Genomic DNA, 23,775 nt, shown 5'->3' on the forward strand with positions numbered 1-23,775 from the left:
CACACACACACTGTACACACACAAATCAGACATGTGCACATCCATGCACTTACACTCCTATAAACACGCACCTATGTATGTATGCACTTGTGTGCATGCACACACACACCGTACACACACACACACACACACTGTACACACACAAATCAGAAGATGCAATCTGACGTGCTTGCAATATGAAAAGGTAGTCCTCATTAATTATTGATGTCACAAATTTTCTCCTTTAAAGTAATATTTTCTTCTGTTTTTAATTCTGCCCTTCCTTCTGTTTACTGTTTGAATCATTAATTATTCTTAATGATTCTCATTGATTTAGTGGTTCTGTTGGGCTTTACTTCTTGTCTAGATTGCAAGAGAAATCATGTTTTCTGACAGTAGTTGGACAAATACTTATAAGTTTCCCCCCTTTTTCTTTGCGTGAAAATGTGTATGGTGAGTAAATGAAGCGGGTATCTGTGGGCAAGCCTGTCAGACAGACAGTTAAGGTTTTGTTTTGCAGCTTTTATAAACCATTTTGCTGTCTTTGAGTTCTGGACCTTTTTTGGAGTTTTTGAGATGAGGTATCACTATGTAGTCCTATCTGGCCTGGAACTCACTGTGTAGGCCAGGACGGCCTCAAACTCACTGAGACCCTCTTGCCTCTCCCTCCCTAGTGCTAGCATTAAAGGCCTTAGCCAAGGTGCCCCACCAAGTTTTAGATTTCCACCCACTTGAATATCTGAATTTGGCTCTCTTGTTAGGTTCCTCAGGCCGCCGACCATTTTCTACAGTTCTGGAGGCTTGCAGATAGATTCTGTCTTTCTGCACATGGCCTTGCATTGCACTCTGGATGCCCATGCCCAGTCCCTTCTTATAAAGTTCCTAGACATACTGGAGCAGAGCCCACTCGAATGGCCTCATTTAAAGTCCCCTTGTCATTAAAGTTCCTGTCTCCTGATATATAGTCTCGTTCTGAGGTGGCAAGGGTTAGAGTATGTGAGGGGAAGACACACTCAGCCCTAGCAGCCCTGTCTTCCTCCGTTTATTCTCAGTAGAAGCTCTCCAAGACGGAGCCTAAGTTGGTGCAGCTTCTCTTGAATGTAGCTATTATTTTCAAGGTGAGTTTGCAGGAGTCGTGTGCTGAGGGCTCCTTCAACATGCTTTTTATCCTTTATTCCTGTGGATCAAAAGTCTAATAACTTTGGGTCTTTATTTTGAAACTCCGTATTCCCAGGAGGAAAGCCTTCAGAATTTTAATGGGGGTACATGTTAGATCCTGTTCTAGACAAAGAGTCTTTCTGAACCTAGAGAGCAGAACCAAAAATAGTAGAATCCATTATTCTTCTAGATGGGGACTGCACAACAGGCAGAGTGAAGAACCTCTGTCACGTGTATGAGGGCAGATTCCTCCTCTGTTAGTGGGTGATCATGCCTATCTCTAGGATATTCATATTCGTATCTACCCAGGCGTGGCTGACTCACAGGCCGTCTCCAATACCTGCCCAGTTACACTTGGTGTGTTTACTAAAGATATTAGCAAAGTATTACTTAGAGATTTGGAATGTGTACCATATGCCTCTCCTGGGGAAATATTGAAGGAGTTCTGAGACCGTGTGCTCTGAGGGAGGCTTCCGCGTATTTCAACACGCTTCTTGTAGCATGAGTCTAGTTAGTCTTAATAATAAAACCCAGAGGCAGGTAGCGAGAGAAATGCTGAAAGATCAGAGAAGTCAAGGAACCAGCCACCAGAGAGACCTTTTACCTCTACCGAATACCCAGACAAGAGTGGGCAAGATCCTGTCTCCACCTCCCTGGTGCTGGGATCAAAGCTGAGAGTCACCACTGCTTGGCCCCGTTTCTCTTTTAGACAGATTCAATCTTGTGTAACCAGGGTGGCCGTCAACCCACAGAGATCTGTCTGCCTCTGTCTCCCCAGTGTTAGGATTAACGGTGTGTGGAGCCTGGCTAACTAGTGGCTCGCTGTGCACTCTGATCTTCAGGGAAGCTCTGTTATAGGACAAACAAAATGTCTCCACAGCATTCATGATTTAGAATGCCGGACTTTATACTTTGGGCCATGTGATTGCTAGCTGTCAAACATCCCACTGTTCAGGAAGCATAGATTCTGTTCTCATCGCCCTCCCTGCACAGGATCTGAGTGACGCCTCTGTGATGTGTCCTAGGATCCTCTTGCTATTAGCATGCTCACTTGTGCAGTTACAGTTCGTCCAGCTCCTCTCCTCAGGAGGAAGGCCTGCTTATGTAGCTACCTATTTTTAAAAATGCCTTGGAGACTATCAGATAAATTCAGAGTAAAGTCTGAAAAGTTCAGGTCGGGAATGAGTAAGCGACCGTCATAGCTCCTTCATGATTCAGCCATATACTATTATTTTAATCATGTTTTATAATAAGAAAATAAAAAACCCTCTAAGTGACTTTTATGTTTACTTATTTTTTTATTTAATGATTTCTGACTTGTAATGAGGATGGAGAAGTGGAAGGGACCCTGAGCTCCCATCATTTAGCCCCACCTACAGTTGCCCTTTTTGTAAGTTCACGTGCAGAGCCACATATATCTGTCTATCACACATATATCTGTCTGTCTGTCACACATGATAGTCTCTGAGTTCACGTGCAGAGCCATATCTATCTGTCTATCACACACAGATAGTCTCTGAGTTCACGTGCAGAGCCACATATATCTGTCTGTCTGTCACACATATATCTGTCTGGCTATCACACACAGATAGTCTCTGAGTAAAATTTTAGACCCCATGTCCCACCTAGAACCATAGTCACAGAACCCCAGTCAGGATGGTGACATTGACATAGTACTGTTATCTAGTCTGTGCATAGGCCCTAATGTTCACAGAACCCCAGTCAGGATGGTGACATTGACATAGTACTGTTATCTAGTCTGTGCATAGGACCTAATGTTCACAGAACCCCAGTCAGGATGGTGACATTGACATAGTACTGTTATCTAGTCTGTGCATAGGCCCTAATGTTCACAGAACCCCAGTCAGGATGGTGACATTGACACAGTACTGTTATCTAAGGCTGTGCATAGGACCTAATGTTCACGGGAGGCCTCACTAATGCTTGCTACAGTGGAGAGAATGTCTAGGTCATTCTCTCTCCCCCACCCCACCACTTTTTCTATTTTCTTTTGTTTTTTTGAAATTGAGTCTCCCAGTGTAGCCCAAGCTGGTCTTGCATTTGGCATAATCCTGCCTCTGCTTCTTGAGTACTGGGGTCACAGGCCCCACACTCAGCTCTCTCTTTTGTATCTTTTAATCTGGAACAATCCCACAGTCTTTGAAAGGCATAGGCCACTTGTTAAAATAGCGTGGTTTTATTCGGAGTTCGCATGTTTTCTCATGCAGCCTTGTCCTTCTGCAGGACGGCACCAGCAGTGGGGTTGCTCCAGTGCATGCCATGCAGTGCCGTGAGCGTCTCTTTCCCCACTCTGCTGGCGTAGGTTGTGTGGAGCTGGTATGTGCAACATTTGCATGCTCTCCAGACACCGGGCGTCCTTTTGTCATCAGTGAAGTAGCTTATGGGGAGATTCCCTAAAGTTCTGTAAATATTTCATTTTAGCTATCTCCCTAGAGTTTTAACACGTACTAACTTGACCATACTTCCTAACTTCTCTTCAGTTCTGTTCTCTCTGTACTGGTCATACAAGGAGGAAATTGAATCTTTCACTTAATTAAAACTTACTTTGAACAAGGGTGTGTAAACACTATGGTTTGGCACATACTAGGTTTACATCTTGAATAGTTAAGAATACCTAGATACTTTTTCACTTGAAATTGGAGTTGAGTGTTACCAGAAGGGCTTTGCACTTGTTTCTTGTAGAATATTGTTTCTCAGAAATCATAATTTGATTTAAAAGTATATATGCATTAAACTGTTTAATAAGATCTTTATTTAGTGTCACATTTATTTTACAAAGGGTAGATGCTTATTTTAGCAATGATTTGTCATTAAAATTATGTCAAAATGTCTTAAAATGTTGTTGCAACTGTAAACAAACTCACAACACACACAGAGCTAATTATGGATGCCATCTGTTTATTTTTGCCAAGCTTTTTTTTTTAAAGACCATGGCATTGTCTGCTTATGATAAGCTCCAGGATTATTGTAATGACTAAGCCCTGTCCTTCAATTAGTGCAGTCGAGGCCAGAAGATAATTCGCTTGTTCAGTGACCTTTTCCTGTGTCCATGTATGAAGTATGACATGTCACAATAGGAAAATTATAGTGACATATACCTAGAACTTAATTTTTGCAAGGAAAAAAATTGGTGTCAAAGTAGTAGATATGGCCAAAGCTTTCTGAAATTTTTAGAATTTGAGATTTTAGATGAAAGATTATGTGATCTTTTTCAGTGTTGTAAATGGCTTTATTTTAACCCACATTTAAAGATTTGTAAGCAAAGCGTCAATCAAATTATAATGATGTATCTCTGTCCATGTGCCTGTGTGTCAGTTGCCTGTGTTTGCACATATGTATCCCATGTGCTGGTGTGGAAGGCCAGGTACTCCCCTGGCAGCATCAGCTGAAATAGTTATCAGCAGTCTGCTGAGAAAGCAGAGTGGTTTCCCTCACCCTGTTTTGCTATTGTGCATGCTAAGCACTGCCCACGCCTGTCTGGAGGGAAGGCAACCTGAAGGCTCCATCTGCCGCTTCCTGCCATGCTGCACTGATGCGAGATTACGCTAATCGTGCTGCTTGTCAGGACAGGTTAGTGAAAGCATGCAAGTGGGCACAGCTCAAACTAGATGAGGGCTGAGAACACCGGCAGCCTCCCCACACGTGCCGCAGCAAGTGTAGCAGAAGGGGCTGACTGCCAGCCGTGTTGAGAACTGCAGCAAAAGAAATGTAAAGTCAAACTGTTAAGTATTGAACCACAAATTAATCCAAATCAGGAAAAGTAGCCCAAAAGCATGTAAATGCGTTCGGGGGTTGCTCTGACTGTCATCTGTGTAGAATTGTGTTTGTTCTTTCATTGTGCGTGTTTCACTGGGACTTTTCAGTCAGGTTTTGTTAAAGGTTAAACAGAGTTAACTTCCCTTGACTCTGTAACTTGGAATTTTTGTTGTTGATGTCCATTTATTTGCCTTTTTCTTAATCTATTAACTGAGGTCTTGGCCTTACAGGTTGAGCATCCTGTCACAGAATGCATCACTGGCCTGGACTTAGTCCAAGAAATGATCCGTGTTGCTAAGGGCTACCCTCTCAGGCACAAGCAAGCGGATATTCCCCTCAGTGGCTGGGCAGTTGAATGTCGGGTTTATGCTGAGGTAAAGTGTGTTCTGAGGGGAGGCAGGAGGGTGGTTATGTCCAAGGCAGAGCAGCCAGTGTGGCTAAATCGCAGGTAGAGCCAGCGTTTGATAACCTGTGGTAAAAGCAGAAGAACATTAGGTAATCTGGAACAATTAAAAACAGAATGGAATTCAAGTGCTGCTCCCGTCTGCATGGGGAAGTCGATAGCGGTGTGTTGAGAAGCAGCAGAGCCTCGGCTCACGGGTGCCGACTTTGTCCTTTATGATTCCAGGGAAGGGGTCTAAATTTAAAGCTTTCGGTAAAGCATGCACTCTTCATTCATAATGTTAATTATGGGTTTTTCCAAAGTCTTAGTCTGGCAACCAGTACAAATCAGGTATCAGAACATTTGGTACCTGAAGATGCTTTCCTCAGATAACTGGAGAGTGCCACATGCATATTTTATTTTTTAGATGCAGAAGTGGTCTGGTAACGAACAGCAGTGAGTTGGTAATATCTCTGAGAGTGCCATGAGCTCAAGGCTAACTGCTGTTAGTCATACGTGATGTGGTGACCCCGAACTCCCAGATCTGTTCCCCATGTATATGTGTGTAAGCATGTGCAGCTTTCTTCTGAGCATGTGCAGCTTGGCCAACTCAGCTTCTCGGCTTTACCATATGTGAGCTGTTTGGAGAAGTAAGAGAAGCAATCTCCTGGGTGGGTTGCATTTGTTGTTCTGATAGGAGTTACATTTGATGGTGGGGTCTAGGTCATTTTATTTTTTCCTAAGGCATTCTAAGAAGTTTTAGAAAAAGTTGGAATTTTACCAACTTCAATAAAGTATGATGGAGGTCAGGCTAAACTCTGCTTGCAGTTCTGTTTGATTTAAATATACTTAGAAGTTGTCTAGAGGATGAGACACTCGTACTCTGGAATCTGTGAATTGGTAAATACTGTATGTTAAAAATAGACCTATAAATACTCTTCATTGTAGTTAACCTTGCTCGCGCTGGTTTATGTTTCAAAGACTGTGCTTCCTTTCCTTTGAACCTCCAGGACCCCTACAAGTCTTTCGGCTTACCGTCTATTGGGAGACTGTCTCAGTACCAAGAGCCAATACATCTACCTGGTGTAAGTCATTAACTGTGATACCAACTGAGGGGCTCAGACCTTGATTTATACCATACTTTTATGTTAGAGCGTGTCAACACCAGAGGGTGTAAATTGAGGGACAAGGGAAATTCATGGGGAGTCAGTTTTTGTGTTAAGTAAAAAATATCTTTTGTACTTTCTGGTATTTAGAAACATCAGAATCCACTCAACAGGGTAAGTTTAAACACATCTAATCATATAAATGATAGTTTATACTGTAAAAGATTATAATATCCTAAGAATGGGAAGTGACTTTTTGTGTTAAAAATATAATCTTTTCTTCAAAAAAAAAAATCTAATCCAGCCCCCTGTTGTAGTCAGATGTCAAGAAATTCAAGCACAAAATCAGCTCATCAGCAGGACTTTATTAAGAACAGAGTAACTCATTCTGTGACGTATCACTAGCTATAAGGAAAAAGTGACCATAGTTTATTTTATCCCATGGTTGGTCTGTTCCTTGTCCCTTAAGCAATGTGGTTGCGTAAAAAGAACAAGGGTGGCAGCTCTGTTAATCAAGGCACTGAGTGCATGCACAGATGATGTAATGCTGCAGCGGCGGCAAGGCTGCAGCATCTATGAATAAGACTGTTCAGTTTTATGGGTGGTAAGAAGATGGTGAAAGACTACAGGAAGAATTCTAAATCTGAAGATGTTATTGGATATATGATTTATTTCACTTTTAAACTGTTTTTGCCCATGTGCTTTCTAAAGGGATTTGACCCCTTCTAGGCCTAGAGACTCCATGCTGTGTTCAAAGCGTGGAGGCCGAAAAAAACTGTAAAGATTGAACAGGCATCATGCGATGCTAAATAGCACATCAGAGCAAGTGTCACAGGGACATAGCTAAACACTTTTTTAATCAAACAAAAAAGTCTTAAATAAGAAGCGTAATGATTACTCTGGTGTTAGGAGTTTCCACCATGTTGTAATAGCTCACAGAATGTCAAACATTTTGCCCTCTCAAGTTTTTGCAATTTGCAATTTTCAAACGTGAGACCTGTTGAAAGTACAGGTGATAATGGACAAACTCTACCCCCTACAGTCTTTGTCCCACCAAATCTTTCTTCAATTAATGCTGCAGCAGGAGTTTTATGTAATAACATTTGCAGTCGCGATCCATCCATAGAAAGAAAAAACAATTAAAATGCCTTAAATGTTCTGCTTACTGCTGTTATTTGCGCGTGTGAATGTTGCATGTCAGCTAAATGGACCAAGGAATAGATGAAGAGATTGGGGGCAGGAGAGTGCGCACTAAGCTTTGTCTATCATTATTGCTGCGAGCAATCAAATTGATGTCAGCAGGACAGTAGATGCGTTGACAGCTGTAATTATGTATCTCCATGGTGATCACTTTTGGCCTGTCATGGAGGCCCATGAGTCCCCTCCCTTAGAAGCATTTAATCAGATTGGGCTGTCACTTGTCAGGTGGACACGGCGGGCTGGGAGTTGTGCTGAGGGGGAGGTGAATTGAGAGTGAAGGGTGCGGCACGCCTGATAGTTTCCAGGGGCTGCGATTTGGCTGACGAAAGCAATTTTAATTTTTAAACCCAGGAGGTTTCTGAGGACTGACTTGAGAACCTGACACTTGGGGCGCATGGGTGTTTTTAGTGTGGTCCTCTTCCCCTCGCTTTACTAAAACTAGATGTGGCAGCTTCACTCGGGAAGCCGGTTCTGGCTCTTAGGTTTCCTGATCACAAGAAGGAGCAAATACCTCAGAGCTGACTTTTGGTCCACACCTTCACATGCGTCTTTAAGCCTGAAACACGTTGTCAGGGCAGGGATAGGCTCTTCCTGTAGTCTTTGATTGTTCTCCTTAGAGCTCCATTTGACTTTACTCTTCAAGTGGTCAGTGGAAGTTTACGCAGGCTTTGTTTTCATAGATGAATGGGCACCAAATTTGGTTTTTAGTTGGTTGTTAGAAGAAAGATATATAGTTGGCTATTATTTGGACAAACCTATATAAACAGTTAAAAGTCAAAGTTAAAAGCTGCTTTATACAGTTTCTTTTGGAATGTTGATCAGTCTGCATGTGCTGATTATATATGATACATTTTCATTTGACCCTTTGGGTTCAAACTGACAAATTCCTGTAATTATTTTAGTAAACAACAAAGACAGTTATGCTTAGCAGCCACAGAGAAATTACTTGGCTTTTAGGGTGGTATTATTTAAGATGATGAGATCTGTGTTATGAACTGCAGGGGAATGCAGTAATATTCCTTATCGCCTGTAGTATTTTCCTGGTGCACTGGACAGGATCTGTGCAGCAGATGACAGATGCACAGAAAGTCAGAGCCCCAACCCGCAACCACCCTGGTGTCAAACAAGCTATGGCCATGCGCTGTGGGTAGAAAGCGGCCAAGCTGGGGAGAGTAGTTCTGACTTATTGGCACCCAAACTAGTAAGATGGCATCTTTTCTCTTAACCTGGTTACTAACGGCCATTTAAATGCCAAGAGAAAACTCACTGAAACTTCACCCAAACTAGTAAGATGGCATCTTTTCTCTCAGCCTGGTTACGAGCAACCGTTTAAATGCCAAGAGAAAACTCACTGAAACTTCACTGCTTTCACAGCCGCCTAGTAATTCTTTCCCATTTTGTACAAACATCAAATTTTATACAATTTATGCCCTAAAGTTTGTTTTCAGTAAGCAATAACTGCACACATCTTGTAGTAATGTGGAATAGTTTTCACTTTTAGAACTTCATTTGGAATTTGGGTTCACGGACCCAAAGTGTTGCTTTGCTGCACGTGCAAAAATCAGAGTGTGTTCCAGCTTTCTTTCTCTTTAAAACCTTAAAAGAGAAGAGAGGTGTGGTTTTTCACTTGTCTTCAAATGCCATGTAATAAAGCCATCACCTACCCTCATGTGGATATTCTAGACAAGAGGTTCTATGTGCGGTCCCTTGATAATTGCCTAAATTAAAATATTAAAGGCCTAGCAGCCGCTGCGTTGACCTTTTCCTGCCTTGCCACAGACAGATGAGCTGCTGTTTATTGGGTAGCCTCCTTCTCACAGGTGACAGAGCTCCCTGTCTTCTCTTCCCACCCCTTACAATGTTGGGCACTGCAGTCCTGCTGCTTTGGAAGCTTCGATTAAATTCTTCCATCCTCAAGCCCTAGGATATGATGCCTCCCAGTCTTAAATATTTTGATTAGTTTCTAAATACTTCAGATCCAAAACTTGGTCACAATAAATCTACTAAATGCCCTGTCCTTGGCAGATGCTCATTCCAAGTTTTACATGGCTAACCTCTGCTGTGCTGCTGGGATCAAGCTGAGAGAGGAAAACAAGAATCAGTGATGCACTAACTAACTTGTTGGCTGGTTAGCAGCAACCAGGGGCTTCAAAAGGATATTTTGAACCTGTGCCGGTCCTCCCCAAGATGAAAAGTACAGAATCCAAACTCTAATTGGAGCTCGCATCCTCACAGAGAGAGCCTTGTGGAAAGCTGTGTAAACATGAAGGCCTCTGGGGACCAAAAGTCTCAGAAAATAGCATTCACAGTTGAGGGGGTGAGGCAAAGGAGGAAAAGTGCTGCGGACTTGAAAGCCCGGCGAGTTCTTCTAGCTCAGAGGGCCTGAGAGGGAGAGGAATAGCCAGGGCCTCCTCAGTGCCCCTCGAGGAGGGGGCTTTAGTGGGGCATCTTCTTAACGCTGCAGCCAGTGGCAGGTGTGCCCTGGGGTAGGGGTGTATGAGGCCTCTCTCCTCACAGTTTCTTTTTTTTTCCTTTTTTTCTTTTTTCTTTTTTAGTGAAAGAACAAAAATTGTATGCATAGTGCATATCAAGAGATCATAGTTCAAGATCAGACCCTCATGTGTGTCTGGGTTGTTTTCAGTTTTCCAGAGGCAGGGATGTTGAGATTGTAACTTTATTATCCCTTTTCGCCATGGAAAAATAGTTTGCGGTTAAATAAAACAAATCTGCCCAATATGAAGTTACGTACTTTTTCTTTTCTTCCTCAGGTCCGAGTTGACAGTGGCATCCAACCAGGAAGTGATATCAGCATCTATTATGACCCTATGATATCAAAAGTTAGTTCCATTTCTTTATTTTCTTTGAAACAGTACTTACATTTAATTAAGGAATCAGAAGTTGAGCCTTTTTCTGTAATTAAACAAACCTGAAAGCAGTATGCGAACGTGAAAACAGTTATCTCATGGCCTGTCTGGCTTCCTCAGCACACTCACCATCTACCGGCACTGCCCCTGTGCACATGCGCAGCTCCTGTACCCTCACTGCTCCTGCGCACGTGCGCAGCTTGCTTCCTAACCAGCGGCAGCTCAGCCTACTGGAATGAAAGAAATTAAACTGGTTTTGCCCTTTCAAAAGAGGGTGGTGTAAGTGGCAGGTTCTTTGGAGAACTGGGCCCATAGGCTGTATTTGTTAAGAGTGGTTTTGACCTTCGAAGGTTTTCCAAATTACAACTTGCGTGTTTCAGGCTTTGTTGTTTACAACGTGGCTGGAACCCAGAGCCTTGTGCGTCCCAGCCAGGCGCCCCACCACTGAGCCGCCACCCGACACAGCTTTTACAGAAAAGTGTGCAATAGGATTGGCCTGTGTGCCTTTTTAAACTTTAACGTAGCAGAGTAAATTAAAAAATCACGAATCTCTAAAATCTTGAGACTTCATAAATGGTAAAATGCTACAATAGTTAAACTTCTGTTTTTATTAGAAAATCTCTTGTCTCTGAAACAGTAAAGGACCGATTATCATCAAGTTTTTGTTTTGTTTTGTTTTTTAGTTTGGTGCAGGGGATCAAACAGGGACTGTGCTAGTGTGTCCAGCGCTCTGCCACTAACCACAGCCCATCCATCCCCAGATTATATAGGTGTCAAGTCGTTTTTGTCTTTGTAACTTTTTCACATAAGTTTTTACCATTAATATTCTTTTTTTTTTTAATTGAGAAAAGGAAAAAAAAAAACAAGTTTCCGCCTCCTCCCAGCCTCCCACCTCCCTCCCCCTCCTCCCACCCTTCTCCCCCTCTCTCTCCAGTCCAAAGAACAGTCAGGGTTCCCTGCCCTGTGCTAAGTCTTAGGTCCTCCCCCCCTCCGTCCATATCTTGGAAGGTGAACATCCAAACTGGCTAGGCGCCCACAAAGCCAGAAAATTAAGTAGGATCAAAACCCCTTGCCATTGTCCTTGGCTTCTCATCAGCCCTCATTGTTCGCCATGTTCATAGAGTCCAGTTTCATCCCGTGCTTTTTCAGTCACAGTTCAGCTGGCCTTGGTGAGCTCCCAGTAGATCAGATCTACTGTCTCAGTGGGTGGGTGCACCCCTCGTGGTCCCGACTTCTTTGCTCAGGTTCTCCCTCCTTCTGCTCCTCACTGGGACCTTGAGAGCTCTACCATTAATATTCTTAAAAGAAATCTTAGATGTTTTATTTATTAGAGAAACACACTTTGAAAGAAAAAAATAACACAAAATATTACAAACTGATTTTTAAATTTGCTGTCTTTTTTTTAGATGAATATACTCCCATTCAGGAAAATACCCTATAAATTTTCTAGATAACTTGTATGTGTGAAATTTATTTTTCCTGAGACAGTGTCTCACTATGTAGCTGGGTGACCTGGAACGTGCTTTGAAGACCAGGCTGGTCTCAAACTCACAGAGAATCGTCTGTGTCTGCCTCCCAAGTGCTGGGATTAAAGGTTTACTGGCTTTATACTGAAGAGCTTATAAAATTTATAATAGTTAGAATAATTACAGCCTATAATTTAATGATGCATCAGAAAAGGCCTTAATATATATTTTCAAAGTCTTATTTTTTAGATTTTAGAGATTACATATAAAAGGATATAGATTCATGCAGAAATAGGACCTTCCTCGTTCTTAACCAGTGCCTTTAGTTTTGTGTTATCTACAGGTGAGAGTAATTTTAAGACAGCCTAGCCTTTTATTTCATTTTCATACTGACTCTTTTGAAAGCTACAAAAGTTTTGGTTGTTTGGGACATCAAACTTGAAGCCTCGAAAACCAGGGAAATTAGTGTCCTGTGCTGCTGGGCTGTGCCAGTTCTTCAGGCTCCGCTCTCCCCACTCGGTCTTTTCTCTGTGCTTGTTTTCAGAACATGCCTGCTTTGCTTTCAGATATGTCTTTACTATGACAGTGATATTTAAGAGGAACATCAGTGATAGGCTGGTTCTCATTTGTTTATTCAAAGAAGTCTTAATTGACATATTTTATATTAAACAATTGGAGGGCTATGAGAATTGAGAAGGCACAGTGGTGGATGTGTTAGACCTTTACCTGGCCCCGTCACTCAGTCTGCGGCTGGCTCTACATACCATCTTGTTGTTTACTTGTAGCTCATCACATACGGGTCTGACAGAGCAGAAGCACTGAAGAGGATGGAGGATGCCCTGGATAATTACGTGATCCGAGGTAAAACGCAAACATTTGCCTTCTGTTACTGTGTGCGGCACTCGGTTCTAGAGGACCTCGGGAAGGCTTTGTATGAGGGAATTCCAGAATCAGTCGCTTACTGTGCTTACATGGAAGTGAGAAAAATGTGAATGGGTAAGCGTGGACACCGGCACAGATGCTCGACTCTCTGCAGTCCACGGTATTTAGGTGAACATAGATAGGACACAGCTTTCCCTCTAAATGACTCACGGTATCTTGTAGTTATAAACATTGTACGTAATGTGAGAGACTGTGAAGATCTATTATCCCTAATAGTTGGACATCAAGTTCTCTGTGTCACTGTCTGTGAGTCTCTGGGTCAGGAAGTGGGAAGCTTGCAGACGTGAGCAATGGACGTAGGGCCTTACATTTGATTAATTCAGTGATTGGGAGAACAGATCTTGGCTTCTGCTTGGAGAAGAGTTAGATAGTTTGCTAGGAAGTGTGGTTTTTTCCCCTGGGTCTCTGTCCTCATGCAAGCCTTCCGAGAGCAATGCTGCCTGAATCAGAAGTCACTCTTACAATTGAGTCTGTAAAGTTATTCTACCCACTTTGAGGAGAAAATTATATATTAAATGTAAGTACTAACTTTGCGTTAGTAATGAAAAGAGTTTTGCTATGACATCTGCCCACTCTAATTTTGGATGTCCCGGGGGGGGGGGTCTAAGAGCATCCTCTAGGTATGCCTGGGTGCTGGATCATTTTCAGACTCTGCTCTTCAGCGGATCCGAGTTTGGTTTCATTATCCACACAGGTGGCTTACAACTACCCGTAGATCTAGCTCCAAGGATCTAATGTCTTCTTCTGGCCTCCGTGGGTAGACATAAAGATATCTGAATAAAGATACAGGATTAGCAGGCAGTGGAGTGGGCGTGTTGGAAATGAGTGGGGAATGGGAATCAAAAGTAAATGGGATAAGGGTGGAGACTCCCTGACTACGAACGTGACTGTTTGTGAAGTTGGACTAATGAGTGTCATAAGTAAGGCTCAGAACGGAATATTAACAGCTAATGGGACACATTTCAGATGAGCCATATAGTCCTGCAGACAGGCCAGGGTGTGAGGAGAACTAACCCAAATACATATCCCTAGGCTAAAGAGAAAATATGTCTGAATAAATATTAAACTCTAATTATTACGTTTATTTTTCATAGTTGGTGGGTTAGCAGGTCTGAAACCAATTTATGTACATTCTGGAATTGAGGAAATAAATACGTGTATTGTAGATAATAAGAACCAAGTTTCCTCTTGTCAGAAAGGCAGTAACAGATGTGGGAACGAGTGCCTGGGGGTGGAGTGCACCCTGTGTGTGGTATGAGGTTGAGTCTGAAGGTGTCCGTGAGAACTCTTGGGCTTTAATAAACTGATGACGGTGTAAAGGTGTGTGCATACGTGTATACATGTCCATGTGTACATTCTCTAGCTGAAGGTTCTGAACTTTGGCACAGTTGTCACTTTGGGGACAGTCCTGTGTAAAGTGCGTGTGTCCATGTGCATGGCTTCTGTCCACTCAGTTCACTAAGCGTGTCCAGGCTCGTGAGCATGGAGGGCAGAGCTGTCCTGGGAGAGTGGATCAGGACAGGAGGAATGCACATCTGTCTTCCCAGCTCTCCCCTGGACTCCACGTACTCAGCAGGCTGAGGCAGGATTGCTGGGTGACAGTTCCAGGCCAGTTTTGGCTACAGTGTGACACCCTGTATAAACTGTAAAACAAACAAACGAAGGAAAACCTCAAAAGCAGGTAGGTCGGTTAGGAAGACTCAGGAGCTGCTTGAGGAGGCCTCCGCTGGTCAAACTGGGAGTTTGTCACACAGGAAGTAATGCCAGCAGCACCTTACATCCTGTCTCTGAAGTGAGAGTCAGGAGCTAGAAATGCTTGGGTTGGGTAGATGAAGTCAGCATAACTCCTCCGCATAGATTGTAAACCAACACGTAGAAAAAGTACTACATTGAGAATATAAAATATAAGAAAATCAGTAGATGCTGAAGTTAGTGGGGAAAATGGAGAAACAGCTATTTTTATAGTTTCTTGGCATCCCAACATATATACTTAATAAACATCATGGAAACTGTTTCATGCTAGCAACCTTACCAAGCGGTTCACCCGGGTCCTGCACCTCTTGTTAGCATCTGTGACACACATGCACATGCGTGCACACACAGGCATGCAGACACACAACTGAAAACGGGTGGACAGAATATAATCGTGAGGAAACACCAGACAAACCACCCTGAAAGACAATCAACAGAATAAATGGCCTCTGATCTCCAAAGGTGTCAAGGTCAACAAACACAAAGAGAAGGCAGTAGCTTATCTAGATCAAAGGGAACCGGAGTCAGACTGCTGGGTGCAGGGGATTCTCACTAGGTCCCAGACCAGGAAAAGAGGCTTTCCTTTGTAGTAGAAGTCAGAAGTGGGACAACGGGGGAAATCTGAGTAAAGTCTGTAGATTAGATAGACACTGGGTTGCAGAAGAGACCTGTCTTCTCCTTAGGAACTCCACAGGCTGATATTTAGAGGCTGTCCTGTCTTCAACTTACCTTCTGTGTTTCTGTTAGAAAATGGTGTGTGTGGTCTGTGGTCTGTGCATCCAAAGAATCAACACAGAGATATGCGGAGGGGCCGCAGACTCAGAGCAAGGGTGAAGGGTGAACAATAATTATCTAGTTTTGCCAACTTTCGAAGATTCTAAGATTACTACAGAATAAGTTAGTTTTTTTTGTTTTGTTTTTTAAAATAAAAGGCTCCTTCCCTTCTCCCTACTATTATCTTTGATGTTTACTTATTTACCTGGTGAATTCTAAAGGGTAGGTGTGTTTTAAAACGTGTTGTAAAGGGAAGGAAAGGAGGAGAGTTTACTGTATTGTTGAGTAACTGCTTTGTTGGTCAAACGTGGATTCCCCCACAGATACACCAAATTACTTGTAAGCTTTTGTGAAAGTCGAGAAATTTTAGAGCACAGTATACCTAGGTTAAACTTAATTTCCAAGTCCCCATGAAAAAAGCAGTGGCCTCGGCCTCTGTTTGATCCTGGTGGAGTGCACAGCTAGTGTCTGGCCTGCTGTTTTGGAACCAGCAGGCAGTCAGAAGGCGGCTCCAAGGGCCTCCCTCTGTGGCCTGGTCATGATTTCTCATGCAGATGGGATCTGGTGAACTCTGGCACAGGTCATCCCAATTCCCAATCTAAAACTCTCAGTCATAATTTTTATGATTTTGTGATTAATAATATTAGTGAGGCTATAAACTAACTCTGAAAGAATTCTCTACCGTCCACATACTGTTTATACAGGGACCCATTCAAATGGCATTGTCTTTCCTGGGACATGGAAAGGGAGCAAACTGAATGTGTAGCGGTTCCTCTCATACGGCGCGTCCCTTCCATCTGGTGTTTTGAGGTTTTTATGTATGGAATAGTGTCCTGATCCTTCCTGTTTTGGCTTTAGAATTACTTCCTGGACAGTAGGTCTTGGAGCAGCTAGTTGTGTTGTCATCCACACATGGAAAACTAAGTGTTACATTACTGTCTGCCTTAGATTAGCAAAGCAGCTGATGATTTGATTTCACATAGTCAGTGTGGGGTATGCTACTGGGGGGAGGCTGCTTGTCCATTCCTGGCTGCCAACCCAAAATAACCACACAGAAACTGTACTATGTGAATCACTGCTTGGCCAATCACTTCAGCGTATTGCTAGCTAGCTCTTCTATCTTTGGTTAACCCATTTCTATTATTTTATATTTTACCATGAGGCTCGTGCCCTACCAGAAAGGTTCAGGCTGGTGGCTTACATCTTTATCCTGTGGTGGCTCCATGGAGTCTGACTGACTCCACCTACTCTCTCTCTGTGTATCTCTTCCAATATATTCTGTTAAACCATTGGCCGAAAGCAACTTCTTTATTAACCAACCAACCAAAGCAACACATAGACAGAAGACTTCTCACACCAGTATGCTATTTAGAGAACTGTAAGGACAAATGTATTTGAGTTTTAATTTTATTCTCGAAACATTATTTAGTGAAATCTAAGTCTTTTTCATGTTGTATTTATTATACATGTAGAAAGGTTTTTAAAAAATTCTTCAAGGAATGGAAGCAGCCTAGATGTCCATCAATAGATATGCATTGTAAGTGTGATTTATAGACACAATAGAACTTTACTCTGCTGAAAAGAAAAATGAAATTATGAAAATTTCAGAAAAGTGGATGGGGTTGGAGAAGAATTATATTAAGCAAGATGACCCAGACTCAGAAAGATACCAACCCTCCCTTCTTGTTCATATGATCATGGCCACCTTAGTTGTGTGTGTGTGTGTGTGTGTGTGTGTGTGTGTGTGTATGTGTGTTTATAAATGTGGTGAAGTCAGAAAGGTCATAAAGACAGTGTAAGATGAGCTTCTGATGGGTAGGGGGGTGCATGAGGGCATATGTGACAGGAAGGACGGAGGGAAGGAGATGGGAGGGGGATCAACCATGAAGTACTTCGTGTGCCGACTTTAAAATGTTTAAAAAATAGGCTGTAACAAAAAAAAAAGGAGATGCCCATTTTTGTGCTTGGCTCTGTTGTTTAATACCCTAAATATAAGTAATCTTTGCCCATAATCCTTTGGGTTACCTCTTCTAACGCCAACACCTCCTTTTCAGCTATGAGTACGGACAATGCGTCATTCCCCTGCCGTTTGCATTCATTCCAATACTTTGGATATCAGCATCAGAAAGTAACTTTATCTTGTCCAAATTATAAACTGCATTTTTAAGCCATGTTATGTTATATTTACCGAAGGCAGATTGTGCTGTTTGGGTATTGGCAGGAAGGAAGGCTGAGAAACCTGTACCAGGACTAGGCTGTAAAGAGAAATTTAGTAAAGCTAACTGTGAAATATTACATGTGTGGGCAAATATTTGTTTTATTTCACTAACTGGAGCAATAATCGTAGACGCTAGACGCCTCACTAACTCATTTATATTTCGGCAGCAGGTCGGGGAGGGTGTCTAGTGAATGGGCAAACTAAGTTGTTGATTTTCATGTAAGAACAATTACTTTGCTCTCTTTGAACTAAATCACTGCTGCTCCTCAGTCTTGTGACTTCGGTCCCTCCCTTGGGGAATTATTTCTGGCACACTTTGTGTATTGTAATTCCTGTAGCAAGGTGCGGGGTTGACTTCATTTGCCTATTTCTGCTGCTCTTTTGCTCCCTTCCTGCTGATGGCCCTGGCCGGGCCTTGAGACCCTCTTACCTTCTGCTCTCTCGGACTGGAATGGAATCACTCAGACTGCAGCAGCCTGTCTCTCACAGACGTCCTCTCCCTGGCTCAAAGTGAAGCACGTGTTTTCCTCTTGCCCTGTCCATCTCAGCCAAGCCATCTCTGTTACACTGTAGAACGCATGTCCTTTCCTCGACATTAGCTTGGCCTCCCAGTCTGACTAAATCCCTTCCTTCCTCTCACGTCCCGGTCCCTTTCTCCACAGACGCTGCCAGCCCTTTGCTGTGGACCACAGTCTGGGCGGTTTCCATGGTGCAGTTGTGGACAGTGTGTTTCCCACCTCACTCCTACCCCTGTGTATTCTATCCCTCGTGATGTGCAAACCTGCCTTTCTCCCTGCTTCTCACCGCCGTTCTCATCTCTCTGAAGGACAGTGACCCTTTTCTGTGGCCTCTTGTACCTTGACTGCTGCATGGGGCTGTATCTCCTCCTCCTGGCAGTCTTCTCTACACAAATGCCCACTGGCAGCCATTTGCTTTGTGCAACAGTGAAAAGCCTGTTTTATGTGTATGTGTGTTATGCTTGTATGTATGTATGCATACCATGTACGTGTCTTGTGTCCATGATGTTTGGGCATCAGATCCCCTGAACTGGAGTTTTGGGTGATTATGAGCCGCCATACGGGTGCTGGGAACTAAACCTGTGTCCTCTGCAAGAGCAACAAGTGTTCTTAACTACTAAGCCGCCTTTCCAGCCCTGTGAAGATTCTCCAAACAGGTAAATTACTTATAATGTCCAGACGTGAAGTTTCCATCCCCATGTCTTGCTCCGCCTTTGTAGTATGAACTTGCTGTGGTCATTTGTGCACAGGTGTCTCTGCGGCAGCTGAGAGCCGTCCTCCAAACGTGCTTTGGTTCTGTCCACTTGTGATGCAGGTCCAGCTGTTGATCCTCCTTCAGATCACCACCCTTTTCAAGGAGCTTTGAAAATTCTTGCCCCTTTGGCTTGTCTTTTTAATTAAGCATCTGACAAACGCTGCCTATTTGTAGATAAATGTCAGAGGTTTCACAGATCTTCTGTTACCTCCGTAATGAAAGTGTTTGTTTAATAAAAGTCCTTATAAATGTCTAACATGCCTATGCTTCAGGCATGTAGTTGATTTGGGGTATTCTCTGCCTATTAATTTAGAGTCCTTGGGAGTAGTAATGTTCGGCTATGAGCTAAATTGTTGCCTGCAAAGTAGGGTTGGGAAAGGGGTACATTTCTCACAGACATGTAATACCAAGGTGATTTATTTTGCAGTCGAATTCTGGAACTTTGTATGAGGGTTTGAGGAAAGTGGAATGATTTAAGAATTGGATTTTATGCGGTTTAGACATACAGTATTTTGAGAATTGGGACCAGAGATGGTAACATGTTTACATAGTTTGGTAATGCCGTCTAGATGAAAGAGATGCATAGAAAAACGCCTGGAAGGAGATAGTAAGTTGTTAATATTGATTAGCCTAATGGGTGGATAGTCATTTTGTCTCCGTATGTGAATCTCATGTTCATGGTAACCTGCTGTAACCAAGGTGTCTAGATACAATGGTATGGATACTATGGAAATAGATGTGGTTTTATGTAATTATTTTGTTGGTTCTCCCAAATAGTGAGATTATTGAAGGGACTAAGCATGCGCACACAGAGAGACAGATAAGCAGAGTAGGGGTTCATCCACTTCATTTGTACTGCCGAAGTGAGATTCCTGCCCGCTCAGGAAGCTCTAAGAGGAGGAAATTAAAGGAAGGTGTTGAACACATCACTTCAACTTGCATCCCCTGGTTTAGGAATTAGTTCTTGTGCTTAGTGCAAGCAGGGTGGACAGTGAAGTCTGAGTGGGTGGGTTTGGGTTTGGTTTTGGTTTAATATTTTTGTTAGCTAAGGACACAAGTAATTGAGTTATTGGTAGACAAGGGAAGAGAGAGAGACAGAGAGAGTGTGTTTTTGTGTCACAGGTCAGTATTGGTATCTTTCTTATTAACTCCCCAGGGTCTCTCACTAACCTGGAGCTCACTGATTTGACTAGACTGCCTGGCCAGCAAGCTCTAGGGATCCCCCTGTCTCTGCCTGCCCAACACTGGCAGACAGGTGTACACAGCTATCCTCAGCATTTTTTCCATGGGAATGAAACTGAGTTCCTTATGCTTGCATGGCAAGGATTTTATCAATTCCCTCAGTCTGCTGAAAATCGGATTGTTAGCTGACTCATTGTTCTCCAATTCTGCCTGAAATTTTGTTTTTAGGTGTTACACACAACATCCCATTGCTTCGCGAGGTGATAGTCAACACACGCTTTGTGAAAGGGGATATCAGCACCAAATTTCTCTCTGATGTGTATCCCGATGGCTTCAAAGGTATGTGCATATATGTATGTGTTGAATTATTTAGTTCTCAGGAGTTCATTGAATTATGCCAGGCTATTTTTATTCTTTTTTTTTTTTTTGGTTTTTCGAGACAGGGTTTCTCTGTATTTTTATTCTTAATTGCTACACACAGCGTTTCTGTTATGAACGAAGGTTCTTTGACTTCTGTTCTACTTAGTGTGTTAGCTCTTGGAATAATTTTGACCATTAACATTCATGATTTTGATTGTGCATGGGTGATTCACAAATGTAACCACCTTCAGCTCTTCTCTTCAAAAACAAACAAGCAAAAAGCTGTGTGTGCAGTTTCTGCTCACGTGTGAGAGTCCAGGTTCATTCCAGCCATGTTGCATATAGAGGATAGAAGACAGTGTCTCTTAGGTAACAGTCCAAAGTGTAAAAATTGAATGTTTGGATGAAGAAAATGTCCTCGTGTTAAATTTCACACTGTGTTTCCAAGTCACAGAAGAATATTCCATCAAATTGGAGATTGAGAGAGCACCAAAGACCTGGTTAACATCAGTGGAAACCAGTGGGTTTACCTGAGACTCTGTAGTAATACCTAGACAGAAATCTCTAGTGAACTGGGTTTGAAGGCTGATTCTTGGTTTCAAGTGTTTTAGGGACTTGGTATAGATTAACAGCCCTTGCTGAGCATGTGTGAAGCACTGGACTTTGATTCCTGTTAAATATCAAGTTAAATATAAAACAAAAAGCACACATTTTAGTATAGGAAGTATACTAACTGTATAATTATATTTCAGACTATACGTAAATTCAACTCACCTTTATGTAGTTTACTGTTGAACGCATTTGCAAAATGGTTTTTAGTTTAGACTATATAATAAAATTTTTGTAAATTAAATTGAAAATAGCCAATTTGAATATTCTCTGAATTTTATCTTTAGCATTCTATCATTAAGAAAAATTAAGAATTTCTTTTATTTGTATAAAAGCAATAATAATTCATCAGATTATTTTTCCTACATTTTTGAATTTTCAAAAATACAGGATAAACTACATCTTGGCTGTGATTTAACTGAGTATTATCTCATCTGCTATCTGCTATCCTGAGGTCAGAACAACGTAGGCCATTACTTCCTACTGTTTCCTTAGCAACAACCCACAGGAGACACTATCCAAACACCTGTTTAATCAGTGAAAAGAAACCTGTCCATGGTGTTGATGAGAGGGATACTTTGGATGTTTCAAGTCACCTGTACACATATCTAGATAAACAGCTCACCCTGTTTGGTTCTAATATTTTGTTCTCTTTACTAAAGTTTAGAAGATGTGGTAAGTTGGGAAGCAGATTTAGAACTTCCATATGGTTCCATGTCCTCCCAAATAATTCATTTTTATAGGTGACAAAATAAGCAATAGTGGGCAGAAGGAAAAAGTAGGTAGAAGAAATTTAAGTCAACTCTCAAAAGCAATTTTTATATGTATGTGAGCATTTGTTTATATTCATGTATAGTTATATGTGAGCATAAATGTACATGGGCAAGCAACCTTGATGAGGATACATAGTCTACTTTTAAAATTCTGTAAAATGTTGCAAATTCTTTAGGAGCTATGACCCCCTTCACCTGAGAAACTGACCTTAGAGCTGAGTACAATCTCCCACGTTTCCTCTGTAGTACAGAACTCTTTATGCAACTCTTCTTCTTGCAACAGAAAGGGCCCTGGCTGCTGACTGTGCTAATCTGCCAGGAGAACCTTTGACAATAACTTAATCTCAACTTTCATTTCTCATGAAGCACAAAGAAGCTATGTGATCACTAAGAGAGGAACTGGCTCTAGAGTTTCTTCCTTTTTGTTAGAGTCTTAAGGTGTGACCCAGACTGGCTTTGAATGTGAGGCCTATGGCTGGCTGCTTCTTTTCTTAAAATCACTTTTTTTTTTATTTAAAATGTTTCTCATATAATATATTTTGATCATGTTCGTTCTCTTTCCTGAAGTCATTCCAAAAGCCTGCCTCCTTACCTACCCGACTTCATGTTCAGAGAAACCTAACCAAAGTCAAATAAAAACAAAGCGAAAAAGACAAAAAGCACCAAACCACAACAAAAAAAAGCACACAAAAACCATGAAATCCATTTTGTGTTAGTCAGGTACTCCTGAGTTTGAGGCCTGTCCTGTAGGGTGGTTGATATGCCCAGTATCACGCCTGCTGTCCCACCTGGTCCTGCAGCTGCTTTGAAAACAACCGCTCAACGGATTGATGTTAATCACAAACCATCTGGTCTGTTGCTCAGGCTTATTACTAACTAGCTCTTACAACTCAAATTAACTCATTTCTATTCATCTGTATTTTGCCACATGGCTTCGTGGTGTTAAACTGTTCTCTAATACAACAACTTTTTGCTCTGACAGCTTGTTGGCATCTGCCCAGATTCCTCACTTCTTCTCCCTTTATCTCTGCATGGATTTCCTGCCTGGCTTTATCCTGCCTTGCTATAGGCCAAATCAGTTTCTTTTTTAACCAATGGTTATAAAACCTATTCACAGCACACAGAGGAGTTATCCCACAGCATGCTCCATTGGAGAAAACTGATCTGTTTTTCTCCCTCTTCATGCACCTATCAATTGCAAACAGCGTCTTGGTTAGGGGTAGGACTCTGTTCTCACTTCTCCATGCTCTGATTTTGTCTAGCTTGAATTTTGTGGGTCCTGTGCATGGTGTCACAGTCTCTGTGACTTCATATGTACATTAGTCCCTTTTTCTTCATGTGTGGGATGGAGTGCAGGGCCTTGTACATGACAGGCCAGAAGAGGGAGCCTGGATCTCCAGCCCCAATGATGGGGTACCTTTTCTTTTCTTTTCTTTTCTTTTCTTTTCTTTTCTTTTCTTTTCTTTTCTTTCCTTTCCTTTCCTTTCCTTTCCTTTCCTTTCCTTTCCTTTCCTTTCCCTTTCTTTCTTTCTTTTTGTGACAGGGTTTTCAATTACAGCTTGAGTATTCATTGAGTTGGGCTGGGATTTCACAGACTTTTCAATGACACATCATCAGATGACCTCTATGGACTTTCAATGAATACAGCTTTTTGGACGTTCCCAACATCTCCTTTATAGCAGGCTTTCTTGGACTGCCAGTCCATAAATCATGATATGTCAACTTATTATTAGTTATGAATGCTCGGTCTTTTCTTACGCTTGTCTCACTAGCTCTTATAACTTAAAATAACCTGTTTATAATTAATCTGTGTTTTACCTTGGAGCTTTTTATATTTTTTTCATTCTCTTTGTCCTACTCTATGTCTGGCTGCCTGGGGACTGGCTGACTGCCTGACTGGTCCTGGGTGTCTCCCTTACTTTCTCCTACTTTTCTCCTCTCCTCTCCTCTCCCCTCCCCTC

At 42.2% G+C, this 23,775-nt stretch overlaps 1 protein-coding gene across 1 annotated transcript in view; it reads left to right on the top strand.

The window, feature by feature from the left end:
* Positions 1-23,775, top strand: part of Pcca (propionyl-CoA carboxylase subunit alpha) — a 278,512-nt gene that overhangs the window by 112,972 nt on the left and 141,765 nt on the right. The window contains exons 13-17 of the mRNA XM_005355699.2: positions 5,145-5,288; positions 6,307-6,381; positions 10,371-10,439; positions 12,718-12,793; positions 20,301-20,411. Of these exons, the coding sequence (XP_005355756.1) occupies positions 5,145-5,288; positions 6,307-6,381; positions 10,371-10,439; positions 12,718-12,793; positions 20,301-20,411 (475 nt within the window). The remainder of the gene's footprint in view (positions 1-5,144; positions 5,289-6,306; positions 6,382-10,370; positions 10,440-12,717; positions 12,794-20,300; positions 20,412-23,775) is intronic.

The sequence above is a fragment of the Microtus ochrogaster genome, chromosome 17, assembly GCF_000317375.1.
Source record: "Microtus ochrogaster isolate Prairie Vole_2 chromosome 17, MicOch1.0, whole genome shotgun sequence".
NCBI classification, from domain to species: domain Eukaryota; kingdom Metazoa; phylum Chordata; class Mammalia; order Rodentia; family Cricetidae; genus Microtus; species Microtus ochrogaster.